The 27,949-nt window shown below is 46.0% G+C and overlaps 1 protein-coding gene across 4 annotated transcripts; it reads left to right on the forward strand.

The window, feature by feature from the left end:
* Window positions 1-7,250: 7,250 nt before the first annotated feature.
* LOC105028950 (monocarboxylate transporter 1) lies at window positions 7,251-27,508 on the forward strand. 4 transcript variants are annotated; one of them, XR_002197583.3, is made up of 6 exons: window positions 7,251-7,402; window positions 18,670-19,008; window positions 22,588-22,731; window positions 22,975-23,790; window positions 23,928-26,663; window positions 26,732-27,508. XR_002197583.3 is itself a non-coding variant. In XM_010902016.5 (5 exons), exons 2-5 carry the CDS (start codon window positions 18,792-18,794, stop codon window positions 24,179-24,181), a joined length of 1,431 nt encoding a protein of 476 aa, XP_010900318.1. In that variant the 5' UTR covers window positions 7,251-7,402; window positions 18,670-18,791; the 3' UTR covers window positions 24,182-27,508. The 4 variants fall into 4 exon arrangements, 3 of the variants coding, with proteins under 3 accessions (XP_010900318.1, XP_034151855.1, XP_010900320.1); XM_010902016.5 differs by having other exon boundaries at window positions 23,928-27,508; XM_034295964.1 differs by lacking the exon at window positions 7,251-7,402 and adding an exon at window positions 7,786-7,975 and having other exon boundaries at window positions 23,928-27,508.
* Window positions 27,509-27,949: the final 441 nt, after the last annotated feature.

Raw genomic sequence — 27,949 nt, forward strand, 5'->3', positions numbered from 1 at the left:
ATGTTCAGATGGGCGTTTAGGTGGAAATACATTGTTTCAAACTCTTCCAAAACATATCAAAGGCTCAGGACACTAGATTATTTTGTTGTGTAAATGTGCAGATATTGATAGCTTGAAGCGGCGCTTACGAGGTATCATGAGTCACGTTTTGACAGAGCCCCCACATGGTGTGCACGTGTGAAGGAACTTCTGTTGGAACTGGATCACGTTTCTGTGCAGTCGGCACACATTTCGCTTGACGGACGTTCACAGTCCTTTATAGTACGTCTCGAACATGCCAGTGTCAGTTCAAATCCTATGGAAAGGATGACGCAAAGGATGAGTCTGTCTCGCATTTTATTCTCACACTTGTAATGAAAACAAGCCCTTAGATGTAGAGGTTTATATGGAGATAGAGGGTTAGACTGAGATTTACTGTGAGATAGAAAGTCACACTTAACTTGGTGTTTATCCCATTTTGTGAATTTTATTAAACCGGATTCTAGTTGGGATGTTGAGTTAGTTGTTGTTTTTTTACCACATAGAAGGTGCTTTTTGTGTTTTCAGGAAGTTACCTGTGTTTCGGTTGTTTAGTCTGAGGTAATTGTAGGTGTTTGTTTTCTCCAGGACAACAGTTTTCTAGGTGTTGTTTATGTTTATAAAGGTCGGATACTATTTCTGTAGTCCCTCTCTGTTTGGATACAGAAGCACCAGATCTTCTGCAAACAGTAGATATTTTATTTATGTAGGGTAAGGTATTTCTTCATTAGGGTGCATTGCAGACTATTCTATTGCCCTGCCCCCTATGGGAATTAATCTGTATGTTCATTGTTTGGGACGGGCCCGGAACACTTTCCCGGGAAGGCGTTCAGGAGGCATCCGGAACAGATGCCCAAGCCACCTCAGCTGACCCCTCTCAATGTGGAGGAGCAGCGGCTCTACTCTGAGCTCCTCCCGGGTGACCGAACTTCTCACCCTATCTCTAAGGGATCGCCCAGCGGAGAAAGCTCTATTCGGCCGCCTGTATCCGGGATCTTGTCCTTTCGGTCATGACCCAAAGCTCATGACCATAGGTGAGAGTAGGAACATAGATTGACCAGTAAATCTTTCTTCACCACAACAGACCGATACATTGACCGCATTACTGCAGAAGCTGCACCGATCCGTCTGTCAATCTCCCGTTCCATTCTTCCCTCACTTGTGAACAAGACCCCTAGATACTTAAACTCCTCCACTTGAGGCAAGAACTCTCCACCAACCTGAAGTGGGCAAGCCACCCTTTTCCGACTGAGGACCATGGCCTCGGATTTGGAGGTCCTGATTGTCCTGATTTTCATGATTTTCATCACAACCGCTTCACACTCAGCTGCAAACCGTCCCAGTGCAGGTCCTGGTTTGAAGGGGCCAACACGACAACATCATCCGCAAAGAGCAGAGACGAAATTGTGTGGTCCCCAAACCTGACACCCTCCGGCCAGTGGCTGCGCCTAGAAATTCTATCCATAAAAATTACAAACAGAACCGGCAACAAAGGGCAGCCCTGCCGGAGTCCAACATGCACTGGGAACATGTCTGACTTACTGCCGGCAATGCGAACCAAGCTCCTGCTTCGGTCTTACATTGACCCGACAGCTCTTAGCAAAGGACCCAGGACCCCATACTCCAGAAGCACCCTCCACAGGATGCCACAAGGGACACAGTCGAATGCCTTCTCCAAATCCACAAAACACATGTGGATTGGTTGGGCAAACTCCCATGAACCCTCCATCACCCTGTAGAGGGTATAGAGCTGGTCCAGTGTTCCACGGCCTGGACGAAAACCACACTGTTCCTCCTGAATCCGAGGTTCTACTATCGGCCGTATTCTCCTCTCCAGAACCCTGGCATAGACTTTCCCGTGGAGGCTGAGAAGTGTGATCCCCCTATAGTTGGAACACACCCTCTGGTCCCCCTTCTTAAAAAGAGGGACCACCACCCCGGTCTGCCATCCCAGAGGCACTGTCCCCGACCGCCACGCGATGTTGCACAGGCGTGTCAACCAAGACAGCCCCACAACATCCAGAGACTTGAGGTACTCAGGGCGGATCTCATCCACCCCCGGTGCCTTGCCACCGAGGAGTTTCTTGATTACCTCAGTGACTTCAGCCCGGGTGATGGATGAGTCCACCTCTGAGCCCTCAGCCTCTGCTTCCTCAATGGAAGACGTGACGGCGGGATTGAGGAGATCCTTGAAGTACTCCTTCCACCGCCTGACGACATCCCCAGTTGAGGTCAACAGCTGCCCACCTCCACTGTAAACAGCGTTGGTAGGGCACTGTTTCCCTCTCCTGAGGCGCCGGACGGTTTGCCAGAATCTCTTCGAGGCCAGCCGATAGTCCTTCTCCATAGCCTCACCGAACTCCTCCCAGGATCTCCTCAATATCTCCAGCCTCCCTCGGGATCCAGTCGAAGCTCTGCCGGAGGTGGGAGTTAAAGATCTCTCTGACAGGAGACTCGGCCAGACGTTCCCAGCAGACCCTTACAGTACGCTTGGGTCTGCCGAGTCTGTCCAGCTTCCTCCCCCGCCATCGGATCCAACTCACCACCAGGTGGTGATCAGTTGACAGCTCCGCCCCTCTCTTCACCCGAGTGTCCAAGACATACGGCCGCAGGTCAGATGAAACGACAACAAAGTTGATCATCGACCTGCGGCCTAGGGTGTCCTGGTGCCACGTGCACTGATGGACACCCTTATGCTTGAACATGGTGTTCGTTATGGACAAACTGTGACTAGCACGATGGACGATGGAGTCCCCAGTCGGAGCACTTTCCAGCACCCCTCCCAGAGACTCCAAGAAGTTTGGGTACTCTGCACTGCCGTTCGACCCGTAGGCACAAACAACAGTGAGAGACCTAGCCCCGACCCGTAGGCGCAGGGAAACGACCCTCTCATTCACCGGGGTAAACTCCAACACATGGCGGCAGAGCTGGGGGGCTATAAGCAAACCCACACCAGCCCGCCGCCTCTCACCATGGGCAACTCTAGAGTGGTGAAGAGTCCATCCTAATGCCAAAGCAAGCAGACCCTAATGCCAAATTCAAGTCATTTTCTGTCAACGAAGCAGGAAGGTGTGAAATGTGTATGCATGGATTGTCATGAGGCATTTTTGTAAGCCAGTTCAACATGTGCTCAGGATATTTTTCATTTCCTGAGGAAATGTTGGAGTCACCTGTTGATGACACTGCAAAACTATTTTGTGGTTCACACTATTTTGGGGAACCACGGGTTTGTGGTTCACGCAGATTCCCAGGTCATTACTGGGGTTAAATTTGTCCAAATATCAGGGAAGATGGCAGAGCTGAGAATACAGGTGAATACTTTTACAATTGCTTTTTTGAGTTTGTTGTCTGTGAATTCCTTCAATTTCCTTTAATATAACATCTGTCCTTCCTCCTGACTCAGCCGGAATCATTCTCCCTCTCTGTTGGGTTTGGGCTTGGGGTGGGGGGGGGGTGGTCTGGAATAATTCTCCCTCTCTGTTGGGTTTGGGCTCGGGGGGGGGCTCGGGGGGGGCTGGAATCATTCTCCCTCTCTGTTGGGTTTGGGCTCTGGGGGCTGGAGGGGGGGGGGCTGGAATCATTCTCCCTCTCTGTTGGGTTTGGGCTTGGGGTGGGGGGGGGGGGGGGGCTGGAATAATTCTCCCTCTCTGTTGGGTTTGGGCTCGGGGGGGGCTCGGGGGGGGCTGGAATCATTCTCCCTCTCTGTTGAGTTTGGGCTCTGGGGTTTGGGATAGGGGCAGGGAAAGAGAGGCATAATCTTCCACTGTTGGTTTGTTGGTTCAAAACCCCAATGAATAGAGACATTACTCCTTCTAACCTTCCCCCTTGTTCCCCCTCACCCTTCTCCATCCCCCCTCCCTCCCCCCTCCCTCCCTCCCTGCCACAGACCAACAACAGGTCAGTGTCTCTATGGAGTGGTGAGGCTGAATGGGTAAATATTGAGGCACATAGATGGAATGCCTGAAGTGAAGCAGTGTGGACACACACACATATTGTAGGAATACATAACCTTGTCTGGACACAAAACAGTCATTCCCTTTCAATATCCTATCTTCCAAAAAACTAACTTTAAGACCAAACATAATCCTTACTCCTAACCCTAATGACTAACCCCTAAGCCTAAAGCAACTTTTACCATAAACTTAACCCAAGTGGGAAATCTCTTTGTTTCCTTATAGGGACTTGCCAAAGGTTTCTACAAAGGGAAAAGGGACAGAGGAACTCTTCGCTAACAGAGACCTTAGATCCAGTGCTCTACTTCTCTCTCATTCTCTCTTGGCCTCTCTCCTTTCACATCTCTCATTCTCTCTTGGCCTCTCTCCTTTCACATCTCTCATTCTCTCTTGGCCTCTCTCCTTTCACATCTCTCATTCTCTCTTGGCCTCTCTCCTTTCACATCTCTCATTCTCTCTTGGCCTCTCTCCTTTCACATCTCTCATTCTCTCTTGGCCTCTCTCCTTTCACATCTCTCATTCTCTCTTGGCCTTTCTCCTTTCACATCTCTCATTCTCTCTTGGCCTCTCTCCTTTCACATCTCTCATTCTCTCTTGGCCTCTCTCCTTTCACATCTCTCATTCTCTCTTGACCTCTCTCCTTTCACATCTCTCTTTCTCTCTTGGCCTCTCTCCTTTCACATCTCTCATTCTCTCTTGGCCTCTCTCCTTTCACATCTCTCATTCTCTCTTTGCCGTCTTCTGTCCTTGGTCTGGATAGGTAACATTAACCCTGAATGCCCTATGAGACAGCCTCGTGTACCTTTCCTATTCAAAGGGGTAGGGTGAAAAGTGGAACTCACATTTCTGTTGGACCATGTTGTAAAATGAATGTATTATAATATTTCTAACTCTCTCATTCTTTCTACTTTTCTTCCTTTCTTCCTCTCTTTCTCTCTATCAATGACTTTCTTTTTTTCTCTCTCTCCCCCTCTCTCTCTCTCCCTCTGCTCATTAACAGAAGTGAAATCAACCTTCCAGGCAGATGATCTGTCAGTTTGTTGAGCCAGTACCATCGTCAGATGCTGTCACCCATAAAAACACCAGCACCACCCACAATTACATCAGAAGACCTCACATTTCAGCTCAGCCAATCAGATGACTGAATCTACTCCTCCTCCAGTGACGATAGATTTTTTTGTTCAGCTCTCCACGACATCAGGAGGTGCCTTTGACACAGGCCACTAGAGGCAACGCAGGAGCGATCACTATTCCCATTAAGTACTGTAGTTTTAAGGCTGGACAAGCATTAAGGAGATTAAGTTGCTAAGAGTGTTGCACTGGGTTAGGTGTTAAGGGTTGCCAAATGGTGAAGGTGTTAAGGGTTTTCAAATGGTGAAGGTGTTAAGGGTTGCCAAATGGTGAAGGTGTTAAGGGTTCCTTACTAGTACCCTACATTAGCTAACATCCAAACCAACAACAGGTATAACAAGGTCACTACACTACATTCAACCCATTAAATTAGAAAGAGTCAGCCAGCCAGCCAGCCAGCCACTCACTCACTCAGTAAGAACATTTGCTCTTCTTGGCTGACTCAACTCTCACACAGTCTGGCAAAAACAACGTGACCAGGCTGTAATATATACAGCTCTGATGCCTTTTTATTGCAAGTAAAAAGTACATAGTATACGTTTTGGTGAGCTTGATGAGTGATTTCATATTTTGTTATGTGATTCCTATAGCTTCTGATAAATATAGTTTTGATGCTCAATGGCAAAATGTTTTTCGGTGGCCCAGACATAATGAAGAGGGAATGATCTGCTTTGTATTCTAGAAGCATTATCCTCATGTCCTCTTATATTTTTATCCACTTTTATACATGTTTTATAAATGTAATTTTTATCCATGTAGACTATCCACTGCAGAAATGTCATCTGCACTGAGCTGAGTGAATGCCCGCAAGGCTGCTGGTCCTGCTGGCCCAGGCAATGGTCCTGCTGGTCCTGCTGGCCCAGGCGGTGGTCCTGCTGGCCCAGGCGGTGGTCCTGCTGGCCCAGGCAGTGGTCCCGACGTGCTTCAAGACCACAACCATTGTTCCAATGCTGAAGCAGTTGACTGCATCCAGCCTGAACGACGTCCAACCTGTTGCACTCACCTCCACGATCATGAAGTTCTGGCCAACCTTAAGTCCTGCCTCCCCCCGACACTGGATCCCTACCAGTTTGCCTACCAGTGGAACAGGTCTATAGAGGATGCCATCTCCACAGCTGTACACTCTGCCCTGACCCACTTGGACAGAAACAACACCTATGTGCGAATGCGATTCATAGACTTCAGATCAGCATTCAACATTGACAGACACTCTAGGCTGGTCAACAAACTCCATGACCTGGGGATTAGCCCCCCTCTCTGCAACTGGTGCCCACCTCCTGCCATCACAGACCTCCAGCACAAGCGATGACTGCGCAGGGCATGCAGGATCATCAGGGACGCTACACACCCATGCCACAAACTGTTTGCCCTCCTAACATCAGGCACCAGGCTCAGGAACAGTTTCATCACATCCACTGTAACCCTGCTTAACTCTGTGACCCATCACTAACCACATCCCCCGCCTCTCAGGGACCTTGTTGCACTACTCCCTTTGTACAACTCTGACACTGCCTTGCTTTGCCTGGTAATGGAAGTTTTCAGTTGTTAAAGCTATGTGTCTTCCTCAGGAACCTCACAGCTGCAATCCCTGCATTTCAGTTGCACATGCACCTTGCACAATCAATTTGCCTCTTTGCACATTAAGAATAGCCATCTTGATTGCATTTTTACAGTTGTTACATATACATGTCTACCTCGGGTGCCTCATTGCTGCTATCTCTGCATCCCAGTTGCACATGCATATTTAGTATTGCCATTTGTACTGCATTTGCCTTCATTTCACATCTATATATTCCACTTGTAATATACATATACTAAATACTTGTAAATACTTGTACATTTGATGCCCTCCTCTATTTGCACTTGTGGTTATATGCAGACTGCATTTCGTTGTACTGTACTTGTACTGTTCAATGACTATAAAGTTGAATCTAATCTAAAGTTAGATTCGATTACGATTCGATTTCGTTGACACCGACACCTTTGACGTGAACCTTAACTCGGATGATCTTGAAAGTGACGGGAAGGGGGTCGGGTTAAACGCGTTTGACTCCGCCAACACTGAGCCCGGACCCGAAACGCAGTCAAGAGTCTTCTCCTGGGTTCCGACATCCGAACGGATTCCATCACTCTAAGTGGGTGTGTACTTCGCGCAGGCGTATTGATTGCTTGCCACCAAGGAAGTTGCTCAACGCTGAACACGCTCTTCTAGGTTTCCTCCACTGGGTTGGATTGCACGTTTATGCAGTGCGGATACAGGAAAACGCGGCTGTGAAGAGAGAAACTGACTGGGTTTTAGGGTGAGTTGTGTTTTACAAACGGTGAATGTGTAGTTATTTATGCGACATAGTAGTCAGGTGTTTTAAACCGATATGTAATAGATCAATACGATAGAAGCAGCTAAACGGAGTAACGTAACGGTAGTCTCTTCACCATCTACGTTAGCTAGCTATCAAACGCGTTAGCTAGTTATAGAAGCACGTCTCAAAGAAAGATTACCAATCCAGATGCTTAAGATTAATTGGTATCTCGTTAGTTATTGGGTAGCTAACGACAAAAGACGTGCAGAAGAGGGTTTTGGTTAACTTCATCTCTTTCTGCAGCGGACTGTGTTCAAATTCCTGCACGTTCCAGCACAGTCCGTTGAACAGCAAGAAGAGCGCCAGTCTCACTCCGTTACCAGCTACCTTGTTGCAGTACATCAATAGCGATCCAGCCTTTGTCCACTGTGATAAATAGCTGACCAGTCTTTTGACCGGCAAGTGACTATTTGTCGGTTGAGTGCTAGATCCCATAGACTAGAGAGGCGGCTCGGATACACGGAAACACAGAGACACCGGAGAGATGCAAGGACTATTAGGAAACGGAAAATAGTGAGTGTGGTATTTTTTTCTCCAGTCAATAGACAAACTGTTCTAAGTGGAGGCTGATGAATATGATATGACCATCCAGTTTAGACTATTTAGTACAACAATGAATCTCACGTGGCGCGGTTAGTCGGTCAGTGCCCACGCGAGTTGAAGTTGAAGAGAATCACATGACTGAGAAGAGACTCCTATCTGAGCGAGATGTGTTATTATAATACATTTATTTCAACATAAAACACAGACTGAGAACAAGATGGGCCCTGCGTATTCCTGTGTACACACAGTTTAGGTACAGTACAATGATTACTTAAACTTTTGCGGTCCGTCTGTCGGGAACTCCGAAACAGTTCGGTTAGCGGCGTGAAATGAGTGTACACGCGTAAAATCACGTAGGCCTACTGTGTGGCGTCATGGAAATCCATGGTAGAGTAATATGTTTCGCTAAGTAGTCATACAGAACAGTTTGTAGTCCTCCAACATTTAGGTTGTGATTTCCTTTTGGTATTTCTGGGTGTCCTGGATCCCCCTTTAGCTCACAAACTTGATAAACTGGAGCGGTTGATGAAGCACAACGAATCATTGTATTTTGCCAGTGACCGCGTCAGTAGTTGCTGATTGTTCCAACCTGCCTTAGTTATCTTGATTTAAGTTAACAAAGGTAGCGAGTCATGGTATTCAAGGGAAGATCATGTTTAAACATTATGCTCTTCGGGGTTTTAGGCTTGGTGTACGTTTAACGACTTTTGGTCAGCTGCTGATGTAAGATGTGCGTTATAAAATAAATGTAATTGATTCGATCACCCTGCATGAATAGGCTAATTCCTATAATTCTTCGCAATCGACCAAATCTTGAGACCATATGTTATGAATTTGACCACACACCATGTGCTTTTAACACTGGCAAAGGCAATTAAAATCATTGACTTAATATAGTGTTGTAACTATGTTTTACAGTTCCATACGTAGCAATTCAGAAACGTTTTCGGCAGTATATTAGCTCATTTCCAGCATTGCGCCACGTAGACGGGAGGCAAATAGATTTGCTTTCTAATGTTATCACTCGGTTGATACCTATGACCCGCCCGACTTCTCATTCACTCCATTGTATTCACATTACAGCGTGAGCACGCGCATAAAAAGCGTGTCCAGTGTTTTACGGAGATTAAAAAAAATAAAGTATCATGATAAAGAATGCGTACGGATACATTTTCCCCTCTCCAGTGTCCTGACCGGCACGCAACACCATCTGGTAGAGTAGGACATTTATTGCGGCTACCACGTGATTTGCTTGTCAGCACATTGTCCCCTCTATGCTGGCCACATACACACACCCACTCCAATGGTCTCCCCAGGTGTCGCTGGTCTGCTGTATGAGGCTATGTGCTACATGCAAGCTGCTGCTCTTGGGAGTCCTGGGTTCACTTTGCTCTCTGATGGTGGATATATAGAGGAAGGTTGTATTGGTGGGCGATCCAAGGCAAGTGTGGAAGCAAAATCGTTTTGGTGTCTTTGAGCAGATGGGTGTTTGATATGCTTTTTACAATTTTTGAGAGTCATGATCTGTCCAGGTTCCTGACCCTGTTTGAGGACATTGGGGTTCTTATTGAAGTTCGGTTGCTGTAAAACAAGGCCCTGCTTGTTATGGTTTTCAGTTCATTGACCCATATGTGTCTGAAGGGGACCTAAATATCTCAGTTGCTCCTGTGTGGCTCAGTCCGTAAAGCATAATGGAAGTGCCACCAAAGGTTGTGAGGTCAGTCCCCCTGGGACCACCCACAAGTTCAATGTTATTTATAATAATGATTAATTAAATAAGAATTTTGCTTGGTATGTTTCTTTTGAATAGATTTTTCCGGCACACTGCCTAGTCTGGGGTTGTCTCCTTTCGGTTCTGTTGTTTGCATGCCGTGGTGGACGTGCAAAAGAACCATACAGGAAGTGATGTGACTGTCGTTAGTTGAGTCATCAGATTCCTCAGAACTGAAAACACTACATATCAGGAAATCCAGGAAAGGATAGATCTACTCTGGAGAGAGATTCCACAGGCCTTGGCTGTAGTGACAGTGTGTCTCCGTCCACGTACTTGGTCAAATAAGTGATGATCTAGGATCAGGGATGGCACTCAAGCCAATATAAAGGATTTTAAAATCCAAATCTTTTTGGATTTTAAATGTGTTCTGAGGTGTATGGAAATTATTTTAGTTATTTTAACTGTAATATTATTATTATTATTAGTTTGGGACTGATGTATCCTATTTCACGTTAGGGCTCAGAATTGCCAGGAACATGACTTATGATATGTAAAAACAGTCTCACGAATCTATAAGTATTGTGATTTAATGCTGTGTTTGGATTGATTCAAAGTTCAAGACATTGCTCACCATATGTCTACTGCAAATGGACGAGAGAGTTTAGAATTTATCAGTCATGGAAAGTGGTGACAGACCGGACCCAACCTCCCTAGGGACAGACCGGACCCAACCTCCCTAGGGACAGACCGGACCCAACCTCCCTAGGGACAGACCGGACCCAACCTCCCTAGGGACAGACCGGACCCAACCTCCCTAGGGACAGACCGGACCCAACCTCCCTAGGGACAGACCGGACCCAACCTCCCTAGGGACAGACCGGACCCAACCTCCCTAGGGACAGACCGGACCCAACCTCCCTAGGGACAGACCGGATCCCCACTGGGTTTGTTCTGGGCCGGTCCAAGTCTAGCTGGGTTTGTTCTGGGCCGGGCCTAGTCTACCTTACACCTTCAGTTGTGTGGAAGCAGCCCCATCTCATCTATAAAAGCCTTATTATGTTTATTTCACCACAATTCTTGTGACATGAGTCTGGGTGTGTCCCTGTGGTGAGTGTGCGAGCAGGCGTGCATGCATGTGTGTTGAGTAAAGCACCCTCCTTCTCTGCTTAGCTCACAGGAGTTACACTGTTGGAGTCACAGGTTTCACAACGCTTCCTCTGTAACTGACGTAGTGTTTTGGTTCAGACGTGCACCAATACAGACATCTGGAAGATGTGGCCTGCGGACTGATAACGTGGTCTGGAAGATGTGGTCTGCCGACTGATAACGTGGTCTGGAAGATGTGGTCTGCCGACTGATAACGTCGTCTGGAAGATGTGGCCTCCCGACTGATAACGTGGTCTGGAAGATGTGGCCTGCGGACTGATAACGTGGTCTGGAAGATGTGGTCTGCCGACTGATAACGTGGTCTGGAAGATGTGGTCTGCCGACTCATAACGTGGTCTGGAAGATGTGGCCTGCCGACTCATAACGTGGTCTGGAAGATGTGGCCTGCCGACTGATAAAGTGGTCTGGAAGATGTGGCCTGCCGACTGATAACGTGGTCTGGAAGATGTGGCCTGCCGACTGATAACGTGGTCTGGAAGATTTGTCCTGCCGACTGATAACGTGGTCTGGAAGATTTGTCCTGCCGACTGATAACGTGGTCTGGAAGATGTGTCCTGCCGACTGATAACGTGGTCTGGAAGATGTGGCCTGCCGACTGATAACGTGGTCTGGAAGATGTGGCCTGCCGACTGATAACGTGGTCTGGAAGATGTGGTCTGCCGACTGATAACGTGGTCTGGAAGATGTGGTCTGCCGACTGATAACGTGGTCTGGAAGATGTGGCCTGCCGACTGATAGCGTGGTCTGGAAGATGTGGCCTGCCGACTGATAGCGTGGTCTGGAAGATTGTCTCCACCAAGCGGATGTAATCTCTTCCCAAATCTTCCACTTTCTCCTTGCTCATCTTCCCCTCATGGCTTAAGTGAAAGGAGTTTCTGTACTAGAGGGGGGCCAATGGGGTTGAGCCGGAGGTGTAGTGGTGCTCTCTGAACTAGTATCTAAGAAAAATATATTTTAGAATAATTTGCAGACATCATTCCTTTACCTTCAATATGAAAGGTGAACGTCAGCTCATCTGTGTTAGAGAAGGGAGAGATTACGGAGAGATTTGAGCCGAGGGATTACACAACGTTTTCTAGCTAAATTAATTTTACTCTGATGTATACTCACGTTAGCTTGCTAGCTAATTTAGCTAGCCACTAGTCAGTACCCTCCCCTAGTCAGAACCCTCCAAGTAAAAATAAGTTCATTTGATAAATTTGAGGACTAATATTCGAATAACTCAGAAATAAAAAAATGTATAAGGAATGAAATTCCAGTACTACTATAGAGGAAAGCCCTACTGTGTTTTTGTGTTCTGTTCAAGTGTCAACTGAGTTCTTAGACAGCAGTATCTGAGTGAAGGATCTGTGTGTTGGGTTGTAAAGGATGACATCTCTGTGTTATTTGTTTTCTGACATGAGTAAATGTGTTAACCATTAACTATACCGACCATAATGAGGATAGTGAACCCTTCTGCTAGCAAAAACACTCTCGACCCTTCACCTGGAAGAGTCCACTCTCGACCCTTCACCTGGAAGGGTCCACCCTCGACCCTTCACCTGGAAGGGTCCACTCTCGACCCTTCACCTGGAAGGGTCCACTCTCGACCCTTCACCTGGAAGGGTCCACTCTCGACCCTTCACCTGGAGGGGTCCACTCTCGACCCTTCACCTGGGGGGGTCCACTCTCGACCCTTCACCTGGGGGGGTCCACTCTCGACCCTTCACCTGGGGGGGGTCCACTCTCGACCCTTCACCTGGGGGGGGTCCACTCTCGACCCTTCACCTGGGGGGGGTCCACTCTCGACCCTTCACCTGGGGGGGTCCACGCTCGACCCTTCACCTGGGGGGGGTCCACTCTCGACCCTTCACCTGGGGGGGGTCCACTCTCGACCCTTCACCTGGGGGGGGTCCACTCTCGACCCTTCACCTGGGGGGGTCCACTCTCGACCCTTCACCTGGGGGGGTCCACTCTCGACCCTTCACCTGGGGGGGGTCCACTCTCGACCCTTCACCTGGGGGGGTCCACTCTCGACCCTTCACCTGGGGGGGTCCACTCTCGACCCTTCACCTGGGGGGGGTCCACTCTCGACCCTTAAAATAGGCCATTGAATATCTTCAAGTTCTTAATTTCCTTTTGATATCTGGGTTGTAAGAGACACAGACTACCTTGGAATCCTGACATTACAATGTATTGATATTGAAAGTTTAGAATCAAACAGATGAATTAGTGATTTGTATCAGTGAGACTAGAATGCTTCTTTGTTGGCCCTGTGTCATTCTATAGCTAAGAGACACTATGAAAACCAGTCTTGTGTTAGATTGTCTTTCCCCAAAGCCCTAGTTGAAGGTTAACTTCAGAGTAACCTGTGCTGACCTGGTAGTTTCCAGTGGCTGTGTTCTACAAACACCCTTGTGAGCTTTAAGGACATGGCTTAAGAAAAGTGTTTTGCTAGGAGCTGTAAGGACAAGGTTAAAGAACACAGCGTCTTGCTAGGAGCTGTAAGGACACGTCTAAAGAACACAGCGTTTTATTGTATAGAAGTGTTTATTGTTTTGGGATGAGATTAAGATGTGTTGTGCTGTTGGATGCATCCTGGTTCAACTTGGAAAATGTCTCTAATCAGAGATTCTGCCCAAATAATTGAGCCAGCCTTGACTCCAAGACAAATTTATTTCGCAAACTCTGTAGACACATGAGCTAAAGAAATACTGTTACTCAGAGGAACAACAACTAACAAAGTTATCTGACGTGTTAAGGCGTGTCATTTGTCTGACAGTTTGATAATTCAATTGGAACTGTTGGTCTAATGGGAAGTTAATCATGTCATCAACATTCCCCTGATTAAATAACTGGGAACAAAAGGGGACCCTTCCCACACACACACACATATGCTATGATGTCATGACCTCCATAGACCACCCATTCAGCTGGTTATCCCTGAACATCATCTGCTGTTTAAAGGGCAAGACAAAAGTGCTTGCTATCATGCTCCCTTGTAGACCATTTCCTGATCAACAACCTTTTTTCACAAAACCAATAAACCTTGAAACTAAACTGTGGCAGAAACCTCCTTGAAGGGATTAAGAAACAAATATTAAAACAAAACTGTAGGGAGGCTGAACAGACATGGAGAATGTCAAAATTACAAGTCCCCTGTGATCATTTGAAAGAAAACATCTCTGTATATAATAAGGTGGTTAAGGAAGCTAAAAAGAAAATGTTCCCCAAAGAAATCTCTGATAATCAGAATAATCCAAGAGTTATTTCAACATTTAACCATCAAGGTACATCCGACGCCTCTGTTCTTTATTCTCCGACACCATGAAGAATCCTCATGGACTCTTGTCCTTGTTGACATGGAGACACTAAATAAGGTAGCATCAAACCTTAAGTCATCTGCCTGTTCTCTTGACCCCATCTCCACATCCTTTTTTTAAATGTTGAGGACCTACTAACAATTGTTAACTGTTCTCTTTTTACTGGCATTTTTCCTACTGTTCTTAAAACTTAAGTGAAACTGCTACTTAATAAAGGCACACAAGCACTACCGACCAATCATTTTAAAGTAAAGTTCTGGAGAAGCTTGTTTTTATTAGTTGAATGATCTGAGTGCCTCTTCTGCTTTTGAGGGTACCCTTGAGGGTACTAGAATTGATTACAAAATTGCCCTTTTGATTTTTAAAGCACTACATGGCATTGTACCTGAATACTGGTCTGACATGGATTTTAGATATGTGCCTGGTCAGTCCCTCAGATCTGGTACTGGTCCCAAGGGTCAGAACCAGAACCTTTGGTGATGCCTTTTTCAGCCACTATGGGCTGGTCCTTTGGAACAGCCTGCCTGATTATCTGAGGGATGAAGATACTGTTGACATTTTCAAAAAAAAGGCCTTAAGACACCTTCTTAGCCTGGTTTTCTAAAATATTTTTTTCAGCTTGTCTTGAAATAAATGTTATGTATTCATTAATCCCATTTGTTAAACCCTCTTTATTTTTTTCATTTTATTTCAAATCTTTACTATATTCATGCTTTTTATCAAAAGAAAAACAACAAATATATAGATATATCTCATCTCATATGGCTGTATTTTTATTTATATATATATATATATATATATATATATATATATAAAAAAAAATAAAAACATTTACTTACCGGTTAAGCATTTTGAAATACATTTTGTATAAAATGTGCTATATAGAATGTTTAATCATACTGCATTCTGAAAGGCCTGAATAATCCTCTACGACACGAGTCACCAACCCGTCGATCTTGGAAGCATTTTTAGACGATCGCGAAGAGTTTTCAAAATCAGAGAAAAAATGAAATATTTGTATTCATTATTATTTATTAATTTAAAATGCACCATGTGTGAGCCTATTGTGTGCAATAAATGGTGTCTAGGGGAGGGAGAGTCTGTCCAATCAAATAGCCTATAGTTTACATATGAAGAGCTCTATGTTTTCGGTTCTGATGGAGTGGTGACGCGTTCATGTAAACGGCACCTAAAAGCTGTCTCAAAGAACCAGCAAAAGTAATGAATATGTAAAATATTTCAATGAGACGTTTTAATAGTTTATTAACAAACAAATGTTTTTTTTTGTGTCGGCTGCAAAGATGAAGTTGATGATACTGACCCGCGATCTTCGCAGAACGCGCCGGAGAGAAATGCACATTTCATATGGATTAAAAACACATTTTCATACTAAAAATTTATTAGAATTAAGATACAATTAATACAAAAGTATTTTTGTAGTGACTAACAGGCAACAAAGAATGTCAAACTACATTGTGGCCTTGTTTTTTCATAATTTTTTGGTTTACATTTGGACTTGGGATGTGATCTTAGGCTTGAAAAGGTTGGTGACCACTGCTCTACGATGCTAGTAGCCATATGAGAAACGTGCGTAATAACCGTCACTGCCAACATTGACCAATTACAAAAAGGGCTCAGACTTCAGTTACTAGACTTTTAGTTGCCTAAACAAACAAAACATTCTGAAATCCTAAAAGGTAATCCACCCCCTGGAAGCATACACACAACTCATCAGTTTGGCTAGCCAATGTTCAGTCAGCGTTTTCACTGTGGCTTAATGTCCATGTTTAAAACACAATAATCTGATGTATCAAAGTTGAACCTTCTAGAACCTTCTTAAAGTCATCTAAATGCACGAAGTCTCCAGGATGGAGCATTTGCTAAATGATTCAAATGTAATGTAGATTGACATTGTTCCTAGCCTATAGCATGGCAGGATGCCACAGTTATAACCATAAGGGATGAGCAGACAGTAGACCTACTGTACTATGACAGAGTCATAAAACATTAACTATACCAAAGTGCAGAATAAGCCGTATTTATATCACTATAATATTTTAAAGTAGTTTAGCAGACGTTTGCATGTGCAGTCAACACGTGTTGATAAGCGTGTCTGCTGAATGACTTGGATGGTGGAGAGACTTTTTTGTCTCTTTTGTCTTCTTAATGTAGACAACCAACCCCCACCTCTGCTTTTATTGTCATGCTGCTGAGGGCCATTCACACCTCTTGCTGGGGGCTACTCTAGGAGCTACCCCTAAGTTGTCTCCGAACTTTCTTTAAGTGGGCAGTTTGAGAAGCTCCTGGTAGACTTGGTCACTCCACATCAGCACAGGGCCTTTCCTACAAGATACTCTGGATTCAACATCAACAATACTTTTTCTACTAGTTACTGCAAGTTCTTTATCAAAATTTTCTACAAGTTCATCTGTGGGCTTGCAGGCAATGTGTCCTCAATCGTATAATAGTTTTGTTAATGTATATTCTGTTTGTCTATTTGAAAGATCACGCTTTAGCTGAAATGTGTTCAACCAGATAGCTGTAGCAAAGTCTGCAAGCAGGGCAGGGTTGCCAGATTAAGGACGACAATCACTCCAAAGCTGCCCAAAAGGCATGAGTGTGACTCGATTTGGTGGGAAACACTGAAGGAATTAATCAATGATTGAAATATATTTTAAAAAGCCCTTTTTACATCAGCAGTTGTCACTGGAAAAGTGCTTTTGCTGACACCCAGCCTGAAACTTCAAGGAGAAAGAGTTAGTGCAATGCAGACAAATGAACTGCTTTGCATGGTGTCAGTATGACGCATTCCTACACAATGTCCTGATTTCAGACCGAACACCAAGTTAAATCAGGGTGAATAGATGGGGGGAGGGGTCCCCTTTTGTTCTCTATTGTTAGTTAATCGCAACGTTTGAAGTTAACACTTTTTTTTTTCTCTGAACATACTTACGCTTTAGTAATGTATTTATACTTGGTTGAGATCCATTCTGAACAGGAAAACTGAACAAAACATTTAAAATAGCTGACCTTCAACAAAACGTTCTTCCCCAAGATGGCTTCGCTATTGCCTTGTTATTGTTTTATTGTTAGCATCCTTTTTTGCTGCTAACAACCTTTTTAGACGCTAACAACCTAGCGTGTCTGACGGCCTAGCCTGTTGTTGAAAATGTGTGCGCTTGACTTGCGATAAAATAGGTGCAGGAACTGACAAATCACACATTAGAAAATGTATGTGTTTATAAGGCCTGCCAAAAAAAAGGAACCGGAATGGTGTTTGCTAATAATTAGAAGTACCAGAACGCCTTTCCAGACCGCTCCGGTCCAAGTCAAGCACTGATGACGTGTTACATCCCACTGCATGTGGCCCGATAACCTGCTAGCTAATATCTTACTAGACGTTACTGGATCAAAGGTGGTTTAGTATCTAGAAACGGTTTCTTTAGGTCATATTCACAATTTTTTTTATCTTACCACTAAGAGGACTCCTAAACAGCACTAAAGGTTTCTTAGCTAAGAGTTTCCTCATAAAACCTATTCACAAAGCTGCTAAAATCAACTTTTACTAAGGAAAGGGGAGAAATATTAAGCTAAGAGAGATGGTGGGGTTGACCCCGTTGCTATGGATGATGTGTTCCACGAACAAGCTTACTTACTATCCCCACAGTGATTGGCTGATAGGGGAGTGGTTGGTCAGTGAATTCATCATAATAACACTGTAGAAGGATTATCATGTTACCAAACTGAAATAAAGATATTCAAATAAAATAGTAGGGAAGTGTCCCTGATTAAACATGAAACAGAATGATACACTGACTAGTGAAGATATGTTAAGCAAATTGTCAGCCTCCTACATGTCTGGCAGCTCGTAAATAAATGCGTGTTCATCATTTGATGGTGCAATTATGTGTCCCATCTATAGCACCAAATACACCAGGTGGTTGAGCTATGGCCATTAAGTTATTTTCCCTGTGGCCAATAGTGTAGAGTTGATCTCCGATGTTACTGGGTTGTTTCTGTTTGTTGGTGAAGTGACTGCTTCCATGACTAGCTCTACTACGATCAAAATATCCTCGTGATTAAGCCCAAACCTTTTTAAAAGCTCAGTATCATGAAATGTTTCTAAAACCTTGACCTGATTACGAAGCTGATTGGCGGCGGCGTTTAGGATTGTTGTGACTTGGTCTTAGTGGTTTAGAAGTCCTCTTGACTACTCCTAACTTTTCACAGATTTAGGAGCTTGTTTTAGCGCTAAAATGCTTTGTGAAATACTTTTAGGCTGAAAATGTAAGAGTCCTAAAGTTAGAACTGACATGCCCATTTATTTAAATTTTTTGAGAGTTACTCCTAAATCAGCACGTGAGGAGCTATTTTTAGACTTTTGTGAATAAGGCCCTGAATTCTAATCCAGAGACCACAACCAGTTGGTGTTGCTTCTTATCTTTACCGATTGACTGTTTTTAATGTTTTTCTGTCTGCAGATCCATGATGTTCACTGACTGAGGGCCTGCGCCTGACCCTGACCCTGCTCCACTGATCAGCCAACCCGGGTTCCCTCTGTTATAACTGTCTCGTGTGTGTGTTATAACTGTCTCGTGTGACGATGGCCCCTGCCGTGGGCGGACCTGTGGGTTACACCCCTCCAGAGGGTGGGTGGGGCTGGGCGGTGGTTGCCGGGGCGTTCATCTCCATTGGATTCTCCTACGCCTTCCCCAAGTCCATCACCGTCTTCTTCAAGGAGATCGAGGTGATCTTCGAAGCCACACCCTCCCAGGTGTCCTGGATCTCTTCCATCATGTTGGCCTGCATGTACGGAGGAGGTGAGGAGGGGGGGGTCCTGATGGTTTTAGTGGGGGTTTAAAACATCCTACCTGGGGGGGGGGGAGGGGGGGGGGGGGGGGGGTCTGGTGGTTTTAGTGTTTAAATGAGGTGAACACAGGCGGACACACACACAACGGTTTGGATTGGACAAAGGGAGCAGCATTGTGATTGGGTTAACCAGAACCTCTCCTTACATAGAAAACAATGTGTGAGAGAGTGAGGAGGGGGAGAGAACAGAATGAGCAGGGGGGAGGGAGAGAGAACAGTGAGCAGGGGGAGGGACGGACGGAGGGAGGGAGGGAGAGAGAGAACAGAATGAGCAGGAGGGAGGGAGGGGAGGGGGTGGGTTCAGAGCAGTAAATCACTGGACTCTTTGTCCCAATCCTACAAAGACTGTCACGCATGGGCCCCCCCCCTCTGGAACAAAATCATCTCCATAGAGAAAAATGCAACACTCCTCTTTAGTAAGCCTGACAACTAGCTACATTTCACCATGCCAACCCCCCCTTTTACCATGCAAATCCTCTCCCCCTTTACCATGCCACCCCACACCCTTACCATGCCAGCTCCCCCCTTCACCATGCCAGCTCCCCCCTTCACCATGCCAGCTCCCCCCTTCACCATGCCAGCTCCCCCCTTCACCATGCCAGCTCCCCCTTCACCATGCCAGCTCCCCCCTTCACCATGCCAGCTCCCCCCTTCACCATGCCAGCTCCCCCCTTCACCATGCCAGCTCCCCCCTTCACCATGCCAGCTCCCCCCTTCACCATGACACCCCTCCTTCACCATGCCAGCTCCCCCCTTCACCATGCCAGCTCCCCCTTTCACCATGCCAACCCCCCCATTTATAATGCCACCCCGCCTTCACCATGCCAACCCCTTCCCTTTCACCATGCTAACCCCCCCTTTTACCATGCCACTCCCCCTTCACCATGCCAAACCCCCCTCCCTTCACCATTTCAACCCCACCTTCATGCCAACCACCACTCCCCCCCCCCAACTTGCTTAATCCTCCAGTACTCTGTCTGCAGCGCTGCATCTCCACTAATGGGAAGAGACATTGGCTAAGACACTTTTATACAATGACGTAACAATGAAGAAATGCAGAAACTGTTTGCAAAACAGCGTCCTTACTGGAGAGAACAGTTTCTCAGCCCGGATGGGACTATTGGCCAACATACCACAGTTCACTTTACAGAAAATATGCTGATCTCAGAGTGGATTGTCGACAAGAACTGTATTGATTCACCACATCCCCCCTAGCTACTAAAAACCCTTTCTTCTGCTGTTCGCCAGCCTTGGCTCTCTTTTGATGTGTTGTTATCTTTTAACATGCCTCATTTCTTGACTCTCTTAAAGTAACAGCTCGCAGATTTATGAGGGAGGAGGATCAGTTCTATAAAATATTTCTAAGAGCCCATTGTATGTAACTGTCCACCGTAGCCTGGTGACGATCAGATAACAGCTCAATGTCCACACACTCCAACTAAATACATTCACCTGTATTGTGACGCAGATTAGGAACTTATGAATAAATGAACTGGTACAATTAAAGATGCCAAAGCATTGCACTTAAACTGCAAAAAATCTAAATGATCCAAGGAAGATTTGTAAACCCATTAAATCTTGAGATGGTCAAAAAAAGATGCTTCAGACCTTCCTCCATGCATTGTCGAAGACTCAATTCAGATGTCTGACAGTTCACATGCTTGATTGCTTTAATGAGCATTTTGTTACTTCTGTTTTTTTTTTTTTTTTTAAATAGACTATACCTGCCCAACACTTGAAACTGCTGTCACTGATGGTCATCAAATCAATCAGTTGTTTGTTTTTCAGCAGATTACCCAGAGGTTCATAAAGCCCTCAAATCTTTGAAAACAAATAAATCAGCTGGTCCTGATAATTTAGATCCATTATTATTAAAGCTAGCTGATGATTTTATTGCACCAACTTTATCTTTATAGTATTTCGTTAAGATTGGCCTTTGTGATCCCATATTTGTAATGATTGATTCCACACAATCGTCAGGTCCCAGTCGCAGAGCAAATGTGGGTTTAATGAGAACCAAAGCGGGGAACAAAGGCGAAACATAGAATCCCCCCCAAAAAGGGGCAAAGGCTTCTGAACAATAACACAGTACCAGGCAGGCAAGAGTACACAGGGCAGTATTCACAGGCTTGGTTGGGTTGAAAAAACAAACCATACAGAGGGAGCTAACGAGACACAGGTGTAAACAATAAGGACAAAAGGATAGGCTACGTTCAAAAACAAAGAGAACAGAACAAGCTACATTCAAGAACAAATGCAAAACAAAACCTCACATTATGTAATTATAGACCTACTCTCTGTTCCAAATTCTCTTTTTTAGCAAAAATCTTGGAATCACTTGTAAGCAACAAATACTTTATACTATCAAATTAGGTCTTATCAGTTTAGGAAATCTGGGTTTAGGAAAAAACACAGCACATTTACAGCAGGTCTTAGTAATAAAATATGTTCCTGTCTCTCTAGACAAGGAGCACCACTGTGCTCCGTTCGTCTACCTATCAAAGGGTTTTGAAATGGTGGATCATGAAATTATGAAGCATAGATTCTTGGATATAAGGATGTCAGTAGAAACTGTCTCATGGTGTGAAATCGTCATCCAATAGATCACAATCTGAGCAGTTTCAAGGTCTCATCTCTAAGCCTGTGAATGTGTTGAACGGTGTGCCCCAGGGATCGGTTATGGGACCACTCCTCTTTACAATTTACATAAATAACATAGGCGTAGATGTACCCTGAGAATTTATTTACTACCCTGTGGGGTTATATAATTGAGTATGTATCTGTATACCTATAAATATCTTGGGATTTTAATTACACTTGGTTAAGAAAAAACAAGATTCAGTTTTGCTTATTTCCTTATGTTGTGTGTTTTAAAGTAGTTTTTGTTGGTTGATGCCTGTCTTGGCCAGGACACTCCTGTAAGAGATTTTAATGAATATGTGGCACAGAACAATATCACATGTGTTACCAACTATTATATATTACCATGTATTAGTAATTATTATATATATTACTGTGTATTAGTAATTATTATTATATATATTACTATGTATTACTAATTATGGCGTAGTTATGGAGTATTGTGACACCATCCTGACAACACAACATCCCCAACTTGAATACACCCCCCTGGGCTGGGAGTCTGATTGGGTGAACACTTTTGTAGTTTCTGTCTACGTCAGGCTCACTCTGGCCCTCTACTTCCTCCTCCCTTTCAGTTGACCTTTGCTCTCCCCTCGCTCGTACAGAATATGTAACAGCTACTAATGTATCATGTTGTGTTATGGAGCTGGGCAGACTTTCCCCCTGATCTCTGACTCCATACTTACTTTCACATGGGTTGGGAGACAGGAACAAGTGTACACTAGAGTGAATGAGTGTACACATCCTGGACAATACTTTCAGCTGACTGTGCTCAGTGCTGTCCTCTTTCCCCCTCTGCTGGTGAAGGGAGGCAGTGCAGCTCATTTTAATGAACAGACTGAGGCTGAGTTTCCCCTCTCTGCTATCCTCTCCTTCTGTCTGTCCAGGACCAATAAGCAGCATCCTTGTGAACCGCTACGGCAGTCGACCAATCATGATGCTGGGAGGCTGTCTGTCAGGAAGTGGTTTGATAGCAGCTTCCTTCTGCAACACTGTGGAACAACTTTACTTCTGTGTCGGCGTCATTGGAGGTAGGATGTCCGTGGGTCTCCGTGGGTCACCATGGGTCTGCGTGGGTCTGCGTGGGTCTGCGTGGGTCTCCGTGAGTCTCCGTGAGTCTCCGTGGGTCTCCGTGGGTCTCCGTGGGTCTGCGTGGGTCTGCGTGGGTCTCCGTGGGTCTCCGTGGGTCTCCGTGGGTCTCCGTGTTTTAGCTGCCTGAATAAGTGTAAACCCTTCTCTCCATACACGTAGTGACTCTGTCTCTTCCTCTACAGGTCTGGGATTAGCGTTCAACCTTAATCCGGCTCTGACAATGATCGGTAAATACTTCTACAAGCGACGTCCCATCGCTAACGGCATCGCCATGGCGGGCAGCCCGGTCTTCCTGTCCACGCTGTCTCCACTCAATAGCTGGTTCTTTGACCAGTTTGGTTGGAGGGGGTCCTTCCTGATCCTGGGGGGTCTGCTACTCAACTGCTGTGTGGCCGGCTCTCTGATGCGCCCCATCGGACCCAAACCCTCCGCGGCCAAACCTTCTGACCCTGAACCCTCTGATAATGGGGAGTTGAAGAAGCAGTTGGAGCCGAAGCGCACAGTGATGCAGCGTGTCAACGCGGTGATTGACCTGACGCTCTTCCGACACCGCGGCTTCCTGCTGTATCTCCTGGGCAACATCGTCATGTTCTTTGGCCTGTTCACGCCGCTCATCTTCCTGTCCAACTTTGCCAAGAGCAGAGGGATCAGCAAGGAGAAGGCGGCCTTCCTGCTGTCCGTTCTGGCCTTTGTGGACATGTTCGCCCGTCCCTCCATGGGCCTCCTGGCCAACACGCGCTGGGTCCGACCCAGGATCCAGTACTACTTTGCGGCCTCTGTGCTCTACAACGGGGTGTGTCACATCCTGGCCCCGCTGTCCGTGGACTACGTCGGCTTCGTGGTATATGCCGTGTTCTTTGGCTTTGCCTTCGGCTGGCTGTCATCGGTCCTGTTTGAGACCTTGATGGACCTGGTTGGGGCCCAGAGGTTCTCCTCGGCCGTGGGTCTGGTCACCATTGTGGAGTGTGGCCCGGTTCTGCTGGGACCCCCGCTGCTCAGTAAGTTTCTGTCTCTTTATGAGAGAGAACACCAAATGACAACGGAAAAATTTCCCTCAGTGTTATCAAGTACCAACCCCCACCTCTCCCCTGTCTCCCCCCTCCCCCTCTCCCCCCTCCCCCTCTCCCCCTGGCAGGTAAGTTCTATGATGTCTATCAGGACTACCAGTGGACGTACTTGTGTTGTGGCATCATCCTGATCATCTCCTCCGTCTTCCTGTTCGTGGGGATGGGCATCAACTACAAGCTGCTGGAGAAGGAGAAGAGAGCAGAGGAGCGGAAGGAGCGGGAGGAGCCCCGAGACGAGGCCACCGCCATGCTGGGTGGGAAGGAGCTCAATGCAGCCACGCCCATGACTGACGTCTGCAAGATGGATGAAGATACTGTATAGAGATTGCTCCCACTGGCACGCACACAGACACACACACACACACACACACACACACAGCTATGTGCCTTCTGTAGATAGATGTGTTGAATTCATTCCAACACAGAACCACTCTCTCAAGGATCACACACACAGAAACACTTGTACTCCAGCCCTACACAGACACGTACACTCATTCAGTGAAAAGCAAGCTTTCTGTTCTCCCACACTGACACACACACACCTGAAGGGTCAAAGTCTTTGTGCCTCTCAGATCCAGTGTCCCATATGATCAGTCACAGTGCTACAGTCACAGTGCTACAGTCACAGTGCTACAGTCACAGTGCTACAGCTGATTTGGCTGATTGACTGACTTTATTAAGTATAATGTTGTTTTGATATGTTGGTGAGTAAAGCAAATGTAGGAACGATGTAGGATGTCGTCACCGTGCACACCATAGAACCAGGGTGATGTCACCGTGCACACCATAGAACCAGGGTGATGTCACCGTGCACACCATAGAACCAGGGTGATGTCACCGTGCACACCATAGAACCAGGGTGATGTCACCGTGCACACCATAGAACCAGGGTGATGTCACCGTGCACACCATAGAACCAGGGTGATGTCACCGTGCACACCATAGAAGCAGGGTGATGTCACCGTGCACTCCATAGAAGCAGGGTGATGTCACCGTGCACACCATAGAAGCAGGGTGATGTCACCGTGCACACCATAGAAGCAGGGTGATGTCACCGTGCACACCATAGAAGCAGGGTGATGTCACCGTGCACACCATAGAAGCAGGGTGATGTCACCGTGCACACCGTAGAGCAGGGTGATGTCACCGTGCACACCGTAGAGGCAGCGTGATGTCACCGTGCACACCGTAGAAGCAGCGTGATGTCACCGTGCACACTGTAGAAGCAGCGTGATGTCACCGTGCACACCGTAGAAGCAGCGTGATGTCACCGTGCACACCGTAGAAGCAGGGTGATGTCACCGTGCACACCATAGAAGCAGGGTGATGTCACCGTGCACACCATAGAAGCAGGGTGATGTCACCGTGCACACCATAGAAGCAGGGTGATGTCACCGTGCACACCATAGAAGCAGGGTGATGTCACCGTGCACACCATAGAAGCAGGGTGATGTCACCGTGCACACCATAGAAGCAGGGTGATGTCACCGTGCACACCGTAGAAGCAGGGTGATGTCACCGTGCACACCGTAGAGGCAGCGTGATGTCACCGTGCACACTGTAGAAGCAGCGTGATGTCACCGTGCACACTGTAGAAGCAGCGTGATGTCACCGTGCACACCGTAGAAGCAGCGTGATGTCACCGTGCACACCGTAGAAGCAGGGTGATGTCACCGTGCACACCGTAGAAGCAGGGTGATGTCACCGTGCACACCGTAGAAGCAGGGTGATGTCACCGTGCACACCATAGAAGCAGGGTGATGTCACCGTGCACACCATAGAAGCAGGGTGATGTCACCGTGCACACCATAGAAGCAGGGTGATGTCACCGTGCACACCGTAGAAGCAGGGTGATGTCACCGTGCACACCGTAGAAGCAGGGTGATGTCACAGTCTTTTTTTTTAAAAAGGAAACACCAGGAGTTTCCTTTTTAAACTCTCCAGTTTAGCTTTAAGCACTTTGAACTATTGTCACAGTTTTTAGTCTTTGCCAGTGTGTTTTGGTGCCTGGTTTGAGAGTCCGGACACACATTTTAAAAGACAGCACCCTGCCCAAGGAAATGAGAGGGAGAGGGTCTCCAACACCACTCCCAGCCCTCTCCCACCCAAGGGACCCTCAGGACCCACTTAGCTCCAGCCTCCATACTGGGCCGCGGACTGCAGGGTGGGACTGGATCATATCAGCAAGTACATGAGGGTTGTAGATTCCCAGAACCAGGAAATGAGCAGGATGTCTTGGAATGCTCCAATCAGTGTTTCCCAGAATGACTAGAGTTGTCTGATCCCTTTGGTTGACAGGCTGGGTGTTGCTGACTAACCTGCAGGCAGCAGCAGAGCTGGGCACAAAGTCAGAATCTGTCAGGGTGTTTTGGGTTTCCTGATGCCAGTCATTTGTATTTTTACTTGTTAATGTTTATAAGCACTCCACTTGTTTTATAAGAAATGGGATGAAATTACATTTGTGTGTGTGTGTAAGCAGGGTGCGTTCACAGCATAAGAGGATAGAGGACCCACTTTTCCCATATGGAGTATCTGACAGCACGGGCGTGATTGTTGACAACAGCCTTTTGGTCACTAGAAGGTCATCCTTCCTAACGGTCACTGTAGTCAGAGTCCAGGGTTAGGGTCCAGGGTTAGGGTCCAGGGTTAGGGTCCAGGGTTAGGGTCCAGGCGTATTCATTCCCACAAACGTTTCATTGCTAAATAATTGGTCCAAGAGGACCCTGGGGTGAGAGTTTGTCCTATTCAAAATGTGTCTGAGGGAATACGGCCCAGGTCAATGCTGCTGTATTCACCCCCCATCTGTGTCACCTTTATTACGGTCCCCTCTCAGGACATCTGATACAGTAGGATCTAGCAACACCATCTGGAGGTGTCACCTTTATTACGGTCCCCTCTCAGGACATCTGATACAGTAGGATCTAGCAACACCATCTGGAGGTGTCACCTTTATTACAGTCCCCTCTCAGGACATCTGATACAGTAGGATCTAGCAGCACCATCTGGAGGTGTCACCTTTATTATAATCCCCTCTCAGGACATCTGATACAGTAGGATCTAGCAGCACCATCTAGATGTGTCACATTTAGTATTGAACCTGTTTTATTCAATATGTTTTGATTGCCTGTGAGTTTGTAGGGGTTTTTCTAGGCGCAGCAGCCATTTTACTGAATGTAACTAACAACATCTCAGAATAATGAACATGATGTGTTATAAGTGTTTCTCTAATTTAACAAAGGAAAATAACAGCTTTCAACATAGGTTTGCTCCCTGGGAAATGTACATAGTAGCCAGCTATTATAACAGATTGGGAGATTTTGGGCTGTTTTTGAACAATTGCAAATGAAAATTAATATTTTGTGGCTGTCATGCAGTGATGTCATGCAGTGATGATGCGGTACTTTCCTGTCATACTTAAGAGAGGTTTTTTAAAGACACTCCTGCACACTATGCCAATATTAAATCAGGGAGTAGAGACTTTGCCAGACGTGTAGGAATTAATTTTATCTGTAGTTAAATTTCTCAGTCACCAGTCATTTACCTCCACAGTTTGGACACCTATGTTTTGTCAAGAAATCAGGATTCAGTAAAAACCACAAAAGTATTGTACCAGGTTTTATAAGGAATAAATAAACCATTTTAAACCGAATACCGTCTGTGTGTCATTGCAAAACCATGTGTGTCAATCATTGAAATACAGAAAACAACAACAATTAACAACATAACTACATTCTTTTAGGTTTTAACTGAAATGTTTTTAAGTCAAATGGGTACTTAGGTAATAAGATACCCCTCTCAGGTGAAATCTTTAATTGGTTAGTGGTCGGTATAATTATATTTTAATCTAGTGTAACTCAATACAGAATATATTACTGTTCTCATATTCTGTAAACTGTTTATTAATGAGCTACAACACTGGACAATTCTTAGGCCATGTGTGAATTAAAGGCCCTGCCTGAGGAGTGCGGTGTTTGTCTCTTGCTCTTTTTCAACAGCACTATGAAAACAGCCCAAACAGAGCTGGGTTATTCCCCTCCTCAAAACTCACGTGGGGAACATGGGACTGTCTTATTTCAGAAGGACAGAAGTG

This window comes from Esox lucius, chromosome 12 (genome assembly GCF_011004845.1).
Source record: "Esox lucius isolate fEsoLuc1 chromosome 12, fEsoLuc1.pri, whole genome shotgun sequence".
Classification (NCBI taxonomy): Eukaryota; Metazoa; Chordata; class Actinopteri; order Esociformes; family Esocidae; genus Esox; species Esox lucius.